The 12,072-nt window shown below is 65.0% G+C and overlaps 1 protein-coding gene across 1 annotated transcript in view; it reads right to left on the bottom strand.

The window, feature by feature from the left end:
- Window positions 1–672: 672 nt before the first annotated feature.
- The window catches only part of TSNARE1 (t-SNARE domain containing 1), an 85,664-nt gene continuing 74,264 nt past the window's right edge, over window positions 673–12,072 (bottom strand). Inside the window, 3 exon segments of the mRNA XM_064476788.1 lie at window positions 673–3,246; window positions 3,248–3,284; window positions 8,452–8,524. Of these exon segments, the coding sequence (XP_064332858.1) occupies window positions 2,454–3,246; window positions 3,248–3,284; window positions 8,452–8,524 (903 nt within the window). The 3' untranslated portion in view covers window positions 673–2,453.

Here is a 12,072-nt window from a genome sequence, read left to right as displayed (position 1 = left end):
GCAGGGTAGGCTCCTCGGAGGTCCAGGGGGTCGGCTTCGGGCAGCCTCGGCCCATCCAGTGTCCGCAGGGGCAGCCACAGGCAGCTGGGGGCCTCGTCCTCCTCGTCTGCTAGCAGGGGGAGATAGGAAGCGTGAGCCCCACGGCCCAGGACTGGGAGGGCCGGGAGGGGCCACTCGCACAGGGTCCTGCACGTGCAGATATGGGGGTCTCGAGGGGCCCCTCTGCGCTGGCCAGCTGCACCCTCACCAGGACACCAAGGAGAGGGTGAAAGAATTCCTCCAGTAACGCTGAGACTGAAACTCAACCTGGCGGCTCCCAAGCTGGAATGCTACCACCGTGCTGCCGTCTGTCTGTCCACCAGCCCACCTACACGTGTCCACACGCACATCCAGCCCCTCAGCTAGCTGCCCATCCGTTTGTTCACCAAGCATCCATCCAACCTACCCATCCCCCTCCTTCCTTTCATCCTTCCTTACATCCATCCGTCCATCCATCTGTTCATTTCTCAGCCAACCATCCTCGATCCATCCATCCTCATCCACTGTCTATCCATCCTTGATCCACCCATCCATCATTCACCTCTGTCCATCCAGCCACTCACCCATCCACCCACTTGTGTATATACCCTCCCGGCCCTCAGTCCCCCCACCCCCCACCCAGCGGATGTCCTGGAGGGATGAGTGGGTGCACATGGAAGCAGAGCCTCCCAAGGGGCGGCAGGAAGAGCCAGGATTTGTAGTCCGACAAACTGGGCCCCAACGCCAGGCTGTGACCTGGGAAAGCCCTTCTCTTCTCAGGGCCTCAATCCCCTAATCTGCAAATGGACAGTCTGGCTGAGGGTCTGCTAACCTTCCAACTGTCTGCGGGTGAAGGGTAAGCCAACCCAGGCCCCAGGGAGACCTCGCCGGGCCTGAGACATGGGCTGCGCTGGCGCCCCGTATCGCTAGGCACTTCCCGACGTGCTGCATGGAAGTGGCGGCAGCTCGAGGACTTCACTCTGTGGCGGTAACTTCGGCTGTACCTCCTGGGTCTGAGCCCCTACCCAGCTCATCTATGGCACAGGGTTTCCTGCTTTGCGACAGGAAAGGGGTGATGACAGCATCACCCCAGAGGACAGGGCCACAGGCCCCCGGGGAAGGGGGCCAGGGTTCTGAGCCCAATGTGTCCAAGGGCGCAGGTGACTGCCGGTGCTGCCTCCTCCTCCTCCTCCTCCTCCTCCTCCTCCTCACGGTCACACCCTCCTCTGCGGTCCAGGAATCTGTGGTCCAGGCACCTGCTGATCCTTCAGACTTGGCGGCCCTGGTGCTCTTGGAAGGAGCCACCCAGCCAGTACGTTGCTCCCTCTCGAGGTGAGATGAAGCTTTCTGGAGGTGAGGGCCCTTGGCAGGCACCACCGCTCGGAGAGTTCCCATTAGAGAGGCTGGGCCCTGGGCTTCCGATGAGTCTACCTCGTTCGTCAGTTGCAACCTGTACCTTCACGCTGGGCGGCCCTAGAGGGACCACGCCTGACGCCCTCGCGTGCTGGCAGGTGGGGGCCGTGGCTAGGGCAGAGAGCCTGCAGTAGGCGTTGAGCAGACATCCTCCAGCCCTGCTTCTGCCCGATCCTGCAGGCAGGTCCCGCTTGCCCGCTGGTGTGGCGTTCACCAGCTGTCAGTGAGGCCAGCCCCTGCCTCAGAAGTCTGAAGGCCACCGACAGACAAAAGAGGAGGCCAACAGTGGGCCCAGCCTCCAACCTCAGACGGTCTCACAGAGTCTCGCGGCTGCCGGTCCCGTGTGTGCGCTGCCCACCTGGCTCCCTGAGGGAGGGGAGGTGTGGGAAGGGAGCAGACGCGGTGCCAGGAGGGGGCCTGCCCTTTCCCACTGTTTGCCCCACCTACAGACCCTGCACGGTCCAGACCACCGCCCTGAGACCTCTCCTCCCCCCAGGGCAACTACAGTCCCCTTTGCCAGCACAGCTCTGATGTCCTGAAGCCCCCACGGAACGAGGACCTGGTCCACATCTCTCCCCAGTCTCCACGCCACTCCCAACGGCACGGCCCCCACACTCTGCACTCTGGCCTGCGGTGTCCCGAGCTCACCTGGGCTGCCCCTCCTTTGGCCTCTGTCCTCTCCACCAGGACAACTCCTGCTTGGCGCTCCCCCAGGAAGCCTGCCCTGCCTTAGCCGGGCCAGGGCCCTCGTGTCACTGGACTGGACTGTCCACCCACCCCACCCCTAGGATGCACGCTCCCAGAGGAACAGGCTCTGCGGGGTCCATCTCTGCATGTCAGGGCGCAGCACAGAGCAGAGGGCCAGTGAGCATAGGGAGCCAGCAGAGGGCGGTTGCTGACCCCTCGATGGACGCAGGCCTGAGCCCACCAGGGGTTCCGGTACTGGACGTGGGTCAAGAGGCCCGTCATCGATCCTCGAGGCTGCCCTTGGCCTCGTGTCAAATAAAGGTCTGATCTTGTCCTCACTGAGCCAACTTGTCCCAAGTCAAGTTCTGCCTGCTCCGGCCCAGGGCCAGGCCACGGCAGACATGGAGCCACACCTGGCCCAGCGGCAGGTGGAGGCCAGGCGGCCAGGCGGCCCTCGGCCCTCGGCCCTCTCTCTCTGCGGCCCTCCCTCTCTGCGGCCCTCTCTGCGGCCCTCTCTCTCTGCGGCCCTCTCTCTCTGCGGCCCTCTCTCTCTGCGGCCCTCTCTGCGGCCCTCTCTCTCTGCGGCCCTCTCTCTCTGCGGCCCTCTCTGCGGCCCTCTCTCTCTGCGGCCCTCTCTCTCTGCGGCCCTCTCTCTCTGCGGCCCTCTCTGCGGCCCTCTCTCTCTGCGGCCCTCTCTCTCTGCGGCCCTCTCTGCGGCCCTCTCTGCGGCCCTCTCCTCCAGGAAGGCAGCAGACAAGGATAGACCCGCCCAAGCCTTCTGAGGAAAACGAGAGAAGCCATGGAACGTCCTGCAGGGGAAGCTCGGGGATGCGGCACGACCCTGGGAGCCCCGGCCACTCCCACAGCTGGCCACACACCCCTGTCCTCTCGCTTGGCAGAGCCAGCAGGCGGAGACCCCAGGCCGCCCCCTCGGTGGGGGTGCAAACCAGACGGGAGGCGGTGCTGACCGTCCTGGGCCCGCAGCCCCTTCCTCTCCCCTCCCCATAGCAGTCCGCCTGGGCGCAGAGAAGACCCTGCAGACCTGCCCCTCCTGGGCCATGGGCCGTCCCCTCACACTGACTTCCTTGGTGCTGGCAGGCTACGGCCAAGAGCTCGCTGGCCGCCTCTGTGTGAGGACACAGCCTCAAGGCCGGCTTCAATACTATCTGCAAATCAAGACAACAGAAGCAGTTATAGAGTGGGGACCCTGGGGTCACCCGGGGGCGAGCCTGGGGAGCCCAGCCCGGGGCCGCGGGGGGCGGAAACAGACAGCACCTGACCCCCTGGTGGTCACTCGGAGGCCCAGGCAGGAAGCCCAGCCTTCAGAGAAGCAGAGGCGGCAAGGATGGGGCACCAGCCGGGCCGAGCTGTAGGGCAGGGAGCCTGGAAGTGCCCCCTCAGGGCAGCAGCAGCCCACTCAAGACAGGGTGCGGGCCTGGCTCTGCTACAACTCTGCACCCTGGGGGCGACTCCACAGGCTCACAGAGCAGCTGTCTAGACAGCGTGACGGGGTCTGCGAATACCCTCCTCTGCGCGCTGGCCACGGGTGTCCGGGCCCTGATCAGCCGGTTCTGACTACCGTGCGGGGCTGAGTGGGGGACCAGGGGATTCGCCTGGTAGGTGTCAACACAGCCCCCAAGATGTCACACTAGCAGCACACCTGAGCTGCTGACGAGGTCCAGGGGCTGCCCGCGGAAACCTGAAGATTTCCCTCAGCGATGCCAGCGGTTAAAAGGCAGCATCATGTAAACCAGATCCGTCCCCAGCCCACTACCGAGGGGCATGCAGGGCAGTGGGGAGTTAGGACTGTGGCACTCGACCCTGGGAGGAACCGGGTTTGAATCCAGGTGAGGACCCCCTATGCAGTTTCTCCTACCAATGGGAAAGAGACCCGTGCCCACAGACGAGCAGGTGAGAGCCCGCAGCCAGGGGCACCGCCCTCAGCACAGACCAGCTGCTGCCACTGCATCAGACGCAGTAACACGTGAAATAAACTCTTCCAGGAAGAGCAGACACGCCTCCAAATTCACACATTTTCAGAGCTCTGGAGGCAGAAATGGCTAGATTCAAATCACTCCTCTCCCTGCAGCTCTGCACCTGGGCGCCGCCCGAGGCCTGAGGCCGGCAAGGTCCCCTCAAAGGCAGGAACCGCCCCGGCTCGGCGTCCTGAGGCCCCGTGGGTGTGCTCCCCACCAGGAGAGGGTGTGGGCGGACCCTCCTGGAGCTGGGGCCTGCCGGGTGCCTTTGCCGCCCCGCCAGGGGCGCAGGCCTCCCGTGGTGCCTCTCCAGCCAGCCTAGATGAGGAAAAGGAACGCAGCTGCCCCGAGGCAGGACCAGCCCTGCTGGGGGTCGGGGGGAGGGTGGCGCCCACCCAGGCCCCCGCCCCTGCCACCACCAACTACGTGACTAGGAGCTACCTTGTGCTCCAGACTCTGTCGGCAATAACCTGGCAGAGCCCCGACACAGAGAGAGGTGGCTGTGCTTGGCGGGCAGCAGTGTCTGGGCCAGCCGTGCACTGGGGTCACACTCCTAGCTGGCTTTTCGCTCTGACCTGCAACCACACACGCTCTGGGCTGCGCGGGGACCTGCCCTCAGACTGCCCAGCCCTGGTCTGCACCAAGTCGGCGCCCAGCGGCAGGGAGCCCGACTCTGATGGCAGTGTACATCCCAGAGGCAAGTGCCCCCGGCGGCCAGGGTGCACGCAGCCCAGAGAACAAATGTCCTGTGGCCCCCAGGCTGGATCGCAGATCTGCTCAGCCCCCAGATCACACACGGCTCCACCCTGGGACACCGTACAAGCAGACCCCTGGCTCGTGGCCAGCGACCCTCTCCTGGGCCCTGGGGGCTGCCAGGCAAGCGGGGGCACCCCACCACATGGCCTATGGTGCTGATGCCTCATTGGCCCCGGGCCACCCCCTTCACCTTGTCACAAAGATTCCAGGTTGACCGGGGGCAGCCCTGCAAAGCCCAGTCCAAGTGGGGGGAACCCAGGCACAGGCACCCCTGGGGGGCCCTACACGTGGCCAGCGGGCTTTCCTCAGCCCTACAAGCTGGGATACGCCTGTACGCCGGGATCCTGCCTCAGCTCCGGGCCAGTGCCGACCCAGAGGGAAGCGCTGGCGGGGCTGGGCCTCCAGCTGTGGTCTCCACCATCACCCCCAAAACCAGGCGTTGCAGCCACTTCCCTGCTTGGCCTCAGCCTCACCCCACGCTCTCACACATTTAACAAATCTCGGGACCCGTCAGCACGGTGTCGGCCACTCCCCGCAGAGCTCAAAGCACTAAGGGACCAGCCGGTTGGCTGCCCTGATGGAGGAGAGCCCGGGAGGGGAGCCACGGGGTCTGGCGGAGGGGGCACTGGCCCACCAGGGCGGACAGGAAGCCTTCCGAGCCAAGCACCACACCCAGGGGACAAGCACAGTTGCAAGCTCCCACCTCACTCCAGGGCTGGGGGCTCACGGGAAGGTGGGAGCACCCAGGGCCACACCCATGCTGCCCGCTGCCCGCCCTTCAGCACCCCAAAACCAGGTCTGGCTATGCCTGTAGGAGAGCGGGTGGCCTCCCCAGGACTAACAGGCAGGCCCCACCCCACCCCATCATTCAGGCCCACGACCAAGTCCAGCCCAGGGCACGGCCACGTCTGGGGTCTGCCTGCATCTCTGACTGGTCCAGGCTTGCTCTGCACAGACCCCCCACTAGAAGGTCTGCTGGGGCCTCTGTTGGTGGCATCTGTGGCCTCTTCTTGTCCCCATGAGGCTGAGTCCTGCTGTCCACTCTGCAGCCCTCAAGAGGGAGGTGGTCCTGCTTCTGGCTTCATCCTCAGTCTTTCCAGCAGCTCCCCAGGAAGGGGTGGGGAAGGGTCCAGCAGGACTCAGCTCTGAGCTGCAGGCGGAGCCGCCACATGCAGACAGCAGGTGAAGGGCACTCCTGACGAGGTTCAGAGGTGTCTTGAGGAGGAGGACGAGGAGCAGGCGGAGTGGGCAGGAGGAGGCGCTGGAGGCGGCAAGAGTGAGCCAGCCCCGCCCCGGAGTCAGAGGCACTGTGCCACCCGTGTCTTCTTCACCAGGCACAGACCCTTCTGAAAAGGTGGGCCCTGGAGGTGGGCCCATGGGCTCCGAGGGGATCAGCCTGCCCTAGGAAGCTAAGAGCCTCCAGATATCGCTCTGGCCTGGCCTGGTCTGGGGGCTGCGACCCAGGGAGAAGGGCCCCCACAATGAGGGGGTCAGAGGAAGGGTGCAGTCACCCCTACTCCCTCCCCTACACCCAAGATAGGGCACAGAGAGGGCAGGGAGGTGAGCTGAGCTGGGCTGGTGACGGCTTTCCACGAGCACTCCAGCGGTTCACCTGCACCTCAGCTCCTGTGAGCTTCTGGAGGCGGGTGGCCGCCCTGTCACATGGAGCAACCCCAGACGCCCCCAAGCCCGGGCCAGGGCCGGCCTGACTCAGCCTCAGCTCCTGCACTCCCTGGCTTCGAGCCTCCGTGCCCCCATCTAGATGCCAAGGGGCCTCCGCTCTCCCCGAATCTTGCTCTCGGTGGTCATGCGCTGGAAGCCCCTTGCAGGCGGTGAAGGGGCCACTTACTTGGCAGCGGCTCTGCGGCCTGGCCCTCGCCCGGGGGGGCCGGGACAGCGAAGGTCTCGGCCACCATGCGCTCGACGGGCGTAAGCACAGGGCCGGGGGCCCGGGGCCGCTCGGCCAGCTTCCGGCGTACCACACCGCGCAGGTCCCGCCACTTGTGCTTGACGTCGCCCAGGTCCCGGCGGCAGTAGCCCAGCGCGTTCACCGCCTGCAGGATGCGGCTCCACACGCGGTGCTTCCGGGCGGGCGGGCCCCGCAGCGCCCCGAACAGCAGCGGGTAGTGGCGCGTGACCCTCTGCACCAGCACCTCTGTCTCCTGGGGGCTGAAGTTGGGCTTCCGGGTCTTGGTGCGGGAGTGGGAGCTCGGCCGCAGGGGCGCACAGCCCAGCCCGGGCAGCAGGGCCGCCATGGCTGGCTCGGGGCTGGAGCTCCGCTGGCATGTGGCTTGGCTGCTTCTGGACCCTGGAAAGGCACCAGAGGCTGAGTGGGCAGGTGGAGGCCAACAGGCTGCTGGCAGCAGATGGGACGGGCCATGGAGAGCAGGGAACCCCCAGACTCCTGGTCCCAGGCCCCCACTGCCCCCTGGAGAGGGTACAGTGGCCCCAGCCCAACGTCCATCATCCTAGAAACACCCACATCAGGGGGCAGCGGGGTCCTGGGTCCTGGCTACTCTGGTCCCCAGGTGCCCACCCCTCCGCCGGGCCCCTACACGGTTGCAGCAGGTCAGCCCTCTCCACCTCCCCACCGGGAGACGGTCCCTTCCTGATCATCCAGGAGCAGGACTGAGGGGCCATCTGTAGACACCGGGGCATCCATCTGGAGTGTACAAAGCATTTTGCACACACCGCCCCAAGACAGCCAGCCAGAGGTTGGGGGGGGGGGGTCCTGCAAGAGGTGCTGTGAAGGGGTGACGGGGCGGCCCCACTGGAGCTGCCCAGGCTGAGGAGCGGGATCCCGTGGGAGCGAGGACAAGCCTGCCAGCGTCACGGCCCAACCCTGTCCAGTCGCCCTCCTAGGGCAGGGGGGTGGCCGGGCTGCCCGCCAGGGAACAGGACATGCCTGGACCTCAGAAGCTCCACGGCACCCAGGCTGAGAGGCGAGAGGCCTATTCACAGCCGCGGGGCCCCTGGTGAGGCAACAGCTCACCCGGGGAACAGGTAGAGAGGCTGGGTGGGTGAGCCCTGGGGTCCTGGCTGGGAGCTGACTGTTGGCAAGTGGCTCTGGGGACCAGGAGCCACTCTTCTAGGCCAGAGGGTGGCGAGTTCCTGCCCAGGCGCCCAGGCGCTCAGGGCCGTAGCAGGAGAAGCCATATGGCCACAGGGTGCGGGCACCGGGCTGGTGGGGCGGAGGCTCTCACATGGAAGGAACAGCAGGGACAACGGCTCGTCCTGCACAGCCCTGTCCCCACCACCCACGTTTCCTGAGAAGTGGCTGATGTGGTGAATCAGCAGCAGGATCGGCACTCCACGGTGGTGCCACACCCAGCGCCCTCCGCTGGGGCACCCACTGCAGTCTGACGCCCCCCAGACAGCTGGTCCTCACTCTGGGGAGCCCCTGGCTGGGGAGGAAGGCCCAGGGCAGGGGGCACACAGGCCAGCGCTCCTCAGTGAGGAGAAGGGGTGGGCCAACCTCTGGCCTGGGTCTCCCTTGCCCAGCCTTCCTGAGGGGCTGGGGAGACACTCAGCCCCCAGAAGCCGCCCCAGCCCCACATCGGGGGGAGGGGCAGGTGGCCTGGCAGATGGCGTGGGTACCCACCGACGGCGTCTCCTTGCTCTGACACCATGGAGGCCAAATCCTTGATGATCTGGTTCACATCCAGCAGGTCACTCTGTGGAAACAAGACAGCAGACATTAGACACCTGGGGTTGGCAGGTACAGAGGTCAAGGGCACGGCCAGCAAGAGCGCTGAGAGCCAAGAACCAGAAACGAGCCAGGATCACCCCACAAGTCAGAGGTAAGGCTGGGGTCTGAAATACTGTCTTCTGACTCCAAGACCAAACCCCACGCTGAGCATCCTAGAGTCATGAGCTCCCTCCCTGGGTACAGAGGACCCAGAGCCAGCCCCCAAGAAGGCTGCAGACCAGTGCAGCGCTGTGTCCCCAACACTGTCCTGCAGGCCTGACTAGAGGAGGGGAGAGGCTGTCCGGAGCAGAGCCCTCAGTCTGCACCCCTACAGGCCCATCGGGCCTGGAGATACCTCACTCCCCTTTCCCTCCTAGGGGCTCCTTGACCTGTCCCTCTCTGAACACCCAGCACCCAGCATGGGCCAGCACACTTGGGTGGGTGACTGGTGATGGATGGATGGATGGATGGATGGCAGCCCCACTGCTATCTAAACACTGAGTAACTGTGAAGCTAGTGAACGTGCTAAGGAGCAGAAGCTGGATCTGGAGGCCCTGGGGACCCCCCACCCGCACACCACACTGGCGTCTTGCCTCCTCCATGCTGCCCACCCCCATCTTCACTCCACTTGCCCAGCAAAGTAGCAGTGATGCTCATGAGGGACATGGCCACCCCACTCACAGATCACACGCCTGGGTCCGGGCTGTGGGCACATCACACGTGGCCGCCTTCACACCTGGTAGCACCCGAGGGGCAGCCAGAGCACCCACCTGGCAGCGGGGGCTGTGGGGCTCCAGAAGATGTGTTACCTCTGCGACCTCTCAGAGAGGCAGGGCTGGGGCTGGCACCAGGGCCCGCTGCCTAAAGCCCCCTCCCTTCCTGACTGCCACCCTGCAGGGACGGCTCCGGCGGCCAGCCAGGTAGCCCTGGGCAAAGAACCTTGGAGCAGGTTCCCCCACCCACCACTGAGCAGATCCACACCGCCTCCCTCAGCGCCCTGCGCGTGGCCAGGGTCGAGCCAGGAGGGAGGCTCCCTCACGCCTGTGAGATGGCGGGTGGGTGCACCCTGCCCCAGCACCCTCCACCCTGCAGCCCATCAGGGGCCTGGACGGATTTCCACAAGGGTCACTTCACCCCACTGCAAAATGCTACAGGGAGATTCATTTTCTTTTTAGGAGTGTTCTGGGAAATGAAGCAATTAGCGTGCTCTTAAACCGACACGTACTATCAATTTCAACTCAATTACTGGGCTCACGCACGGCCCAGGCGGGGGCTCTCTGCGGGAACAGGGCCCACAGCCAGGAAGGTGGTGATGGGGGTGGGGCCTTGAGTGGGCGCTGGGCGGCCTCAGCCTGAGGCCCATTTCTGGGATTCCTGTCCCCACAGCCTTCCCTGGGTGAGGCCACTGGTAGGGAGGCCAAGCTGAGGCCCCACCCGAAGGTCGAGACATCGAGATATCGAGGTCCCAGACGCCAGGCCTTGGGCAGCCAGGCCCCACCTCCTCCAACTTCCAGACTGAGGCCGGTCAAGCTGAGCGCCGGCCAGCCACACCCCCACCCTGACTCCGGCCACTGCACAGGTCCGGGCCTACCATGGGCAGAGGCCTCTCACACGGGGCTTGCCGCGAGTGGGCACACTGCTGGTGCCCCTTCCCACACCGGGCAGGCAGGGATTTCGAGTCACCAGAGGTTAAGGCTGGTCAGTGTTGGCACCAACATTCACGCTGCCTGGCCCCCCGGCCCTGGGCACCCCCCTGACCCTGGGCTCCCCCGGAAGCCACAATGCCGTGCACCCCAGGGAGGTGGTGTCTGCAGCCGGCGCTGACACTGACGGGCTTAACGCGTGCGCCCTGTACCCCTTCCCGCGGGCACACAGACACAGCCTCGGCGAAGGGGGAAGGGAGGGAGTTGCTGAGCAGGGGTCGTGAGCCCAGTGCCCCTGGGGGCCCGAGACCCCCGGCTGCCTGCTGGGGTAGGGTGGGTGCAGGAGCCGCTGGACATCACTGTGGCCTGGCCGTGGTGGGGACACATGGCTACTGTAGTAGGTGTTCCTGGTCTGGAGCAGCACTGACCCCAATAACCCAGGACAGCTTGGGATGGAACACGAGGCCCCCAGTCCAGCTCACACCCCGGGCTTTTAGGGGAGGCCCCAGGGGAGACGCAGCGGCCAAGGCAATTCTCCAACTGTTGCAAACACACTGGTGTGTGGCTGCCGACCAGCTTTACAAACTGCTTCCACCGCCAGCGCCTGGCTCCTCCCCAGTGATGCTTCTGTAGGAAGCAGCCCTCCGAACACAGTCAGGGCTGTGGCCGAGGACGGCCGCCAGGAGCCATCGCTGGCCTGACATCTTGGGCTGGGGGTGTCCACCCAAGGCCTGGCTGCCCTCCCAGCACACCAGCAGCGCCTTCCAGGATGAACACAGAGTGTCGGGAGTGGGACAGACAGAGCCAGGTGGGCCACAGCGGATGCCGTCCACTTCTGGCTGGCCCAGCAAAGCGGTGACCAGGACCGGCAACGACTCAGTCCAGCTGCCTGAGCTGAGATACTTGGACGCCCCTTGTGCCCTGGTTCCCAGAGCACTGGGTACACAGTGAAGCAGCACAGAGGAGGCAGGCCCTTATGTGGGTGACCCACCCTGGATGGCGCTCCAAGGGCACCCCCGTCCTAGCTTCCGAAAGCTCCCCTCAGGGCTGCCCCCAGGTCTCCGCTCACTGACCTCTCGGGAGTTCACATAACCTTTGACACGGACCCCATTCTTCACTTCCAGCCTCCCTCTTTTTAAGATGCCTGAGACTCTGACCACTGACCTTCACCGACCTCTCTGCAAATGGTTCAGCTGACTTCCAGGAGCAAGGCCAGCCCCACGCCCCCAGCTGACCATCCTGAGGCCCAGATTCGCCCTGGGACCCGTGACCACGAGTTGCTCAGTGGTGAACAAATCTCCCTGGTCTGGAACACTCAGGCTGGGCTCCTGGAACCCGGCCCCAACTCCACACACTGTGTTCCAGGAAACATTTTCTGCAGGGGCCCTTTCCCCGTGTCATGTAAACAAGACTCACCAGGACCAGGCCAAACCCAGGGCCGAGCTCCCATCCTGTGCCTCACACACGATGAGCCGAACCGCTCATCCCCCTGACCAGACAGGACAAAAGGCGAGGTGACCAAATCTGAGCTCAGCCCCCACCCTCACCTGGGCCCCCTGCAGACAGCCCAAGCCAGGGCCCTTTCAGCCCATTTCTTCCAGTTTTGTTTGCCCTGCAGAAGAGAACCCATGTCCCCGATTCTCAAGCTGCTAGGACAGCTTACGTCACAGTGGTCTCCTTACTCAAAAGCCCCCCACCTCCTGAAACAAGCCCTTGGAATAAAGACTCTCTCTGCCCCAAAAGCAAGGAAGCTGTGTTGGGGGAACAAGGGCTGTGAGGGTGTCCCAGGGCCCCACATGCTCCAGCTGGTCTCCGCCAGGTCTGGTGGCTGGCGGAGTGAGGGCTGGAGGAGGACGATGCTGCTGGGCGCCAGGCTGACACACGGACTTAT

This window comes from Camelus dromedarius, chromosome 20 (assembly GCF_036321535.1).
Source record: "Camelus dromedarius isolate mCamDro1 chromosome 20, mCamDro1.pat, whole genome shotgun sequence".
Taxonomy (NCBI): Eukaryota; Metazoa; Chordata; class Mammalia; order Artiodactyla; family Camelidae; genus Camelus; species Camelus dromedarius.
This window is presented reverse-complemented; position numbering and strand designations above follow the sequence as displayed.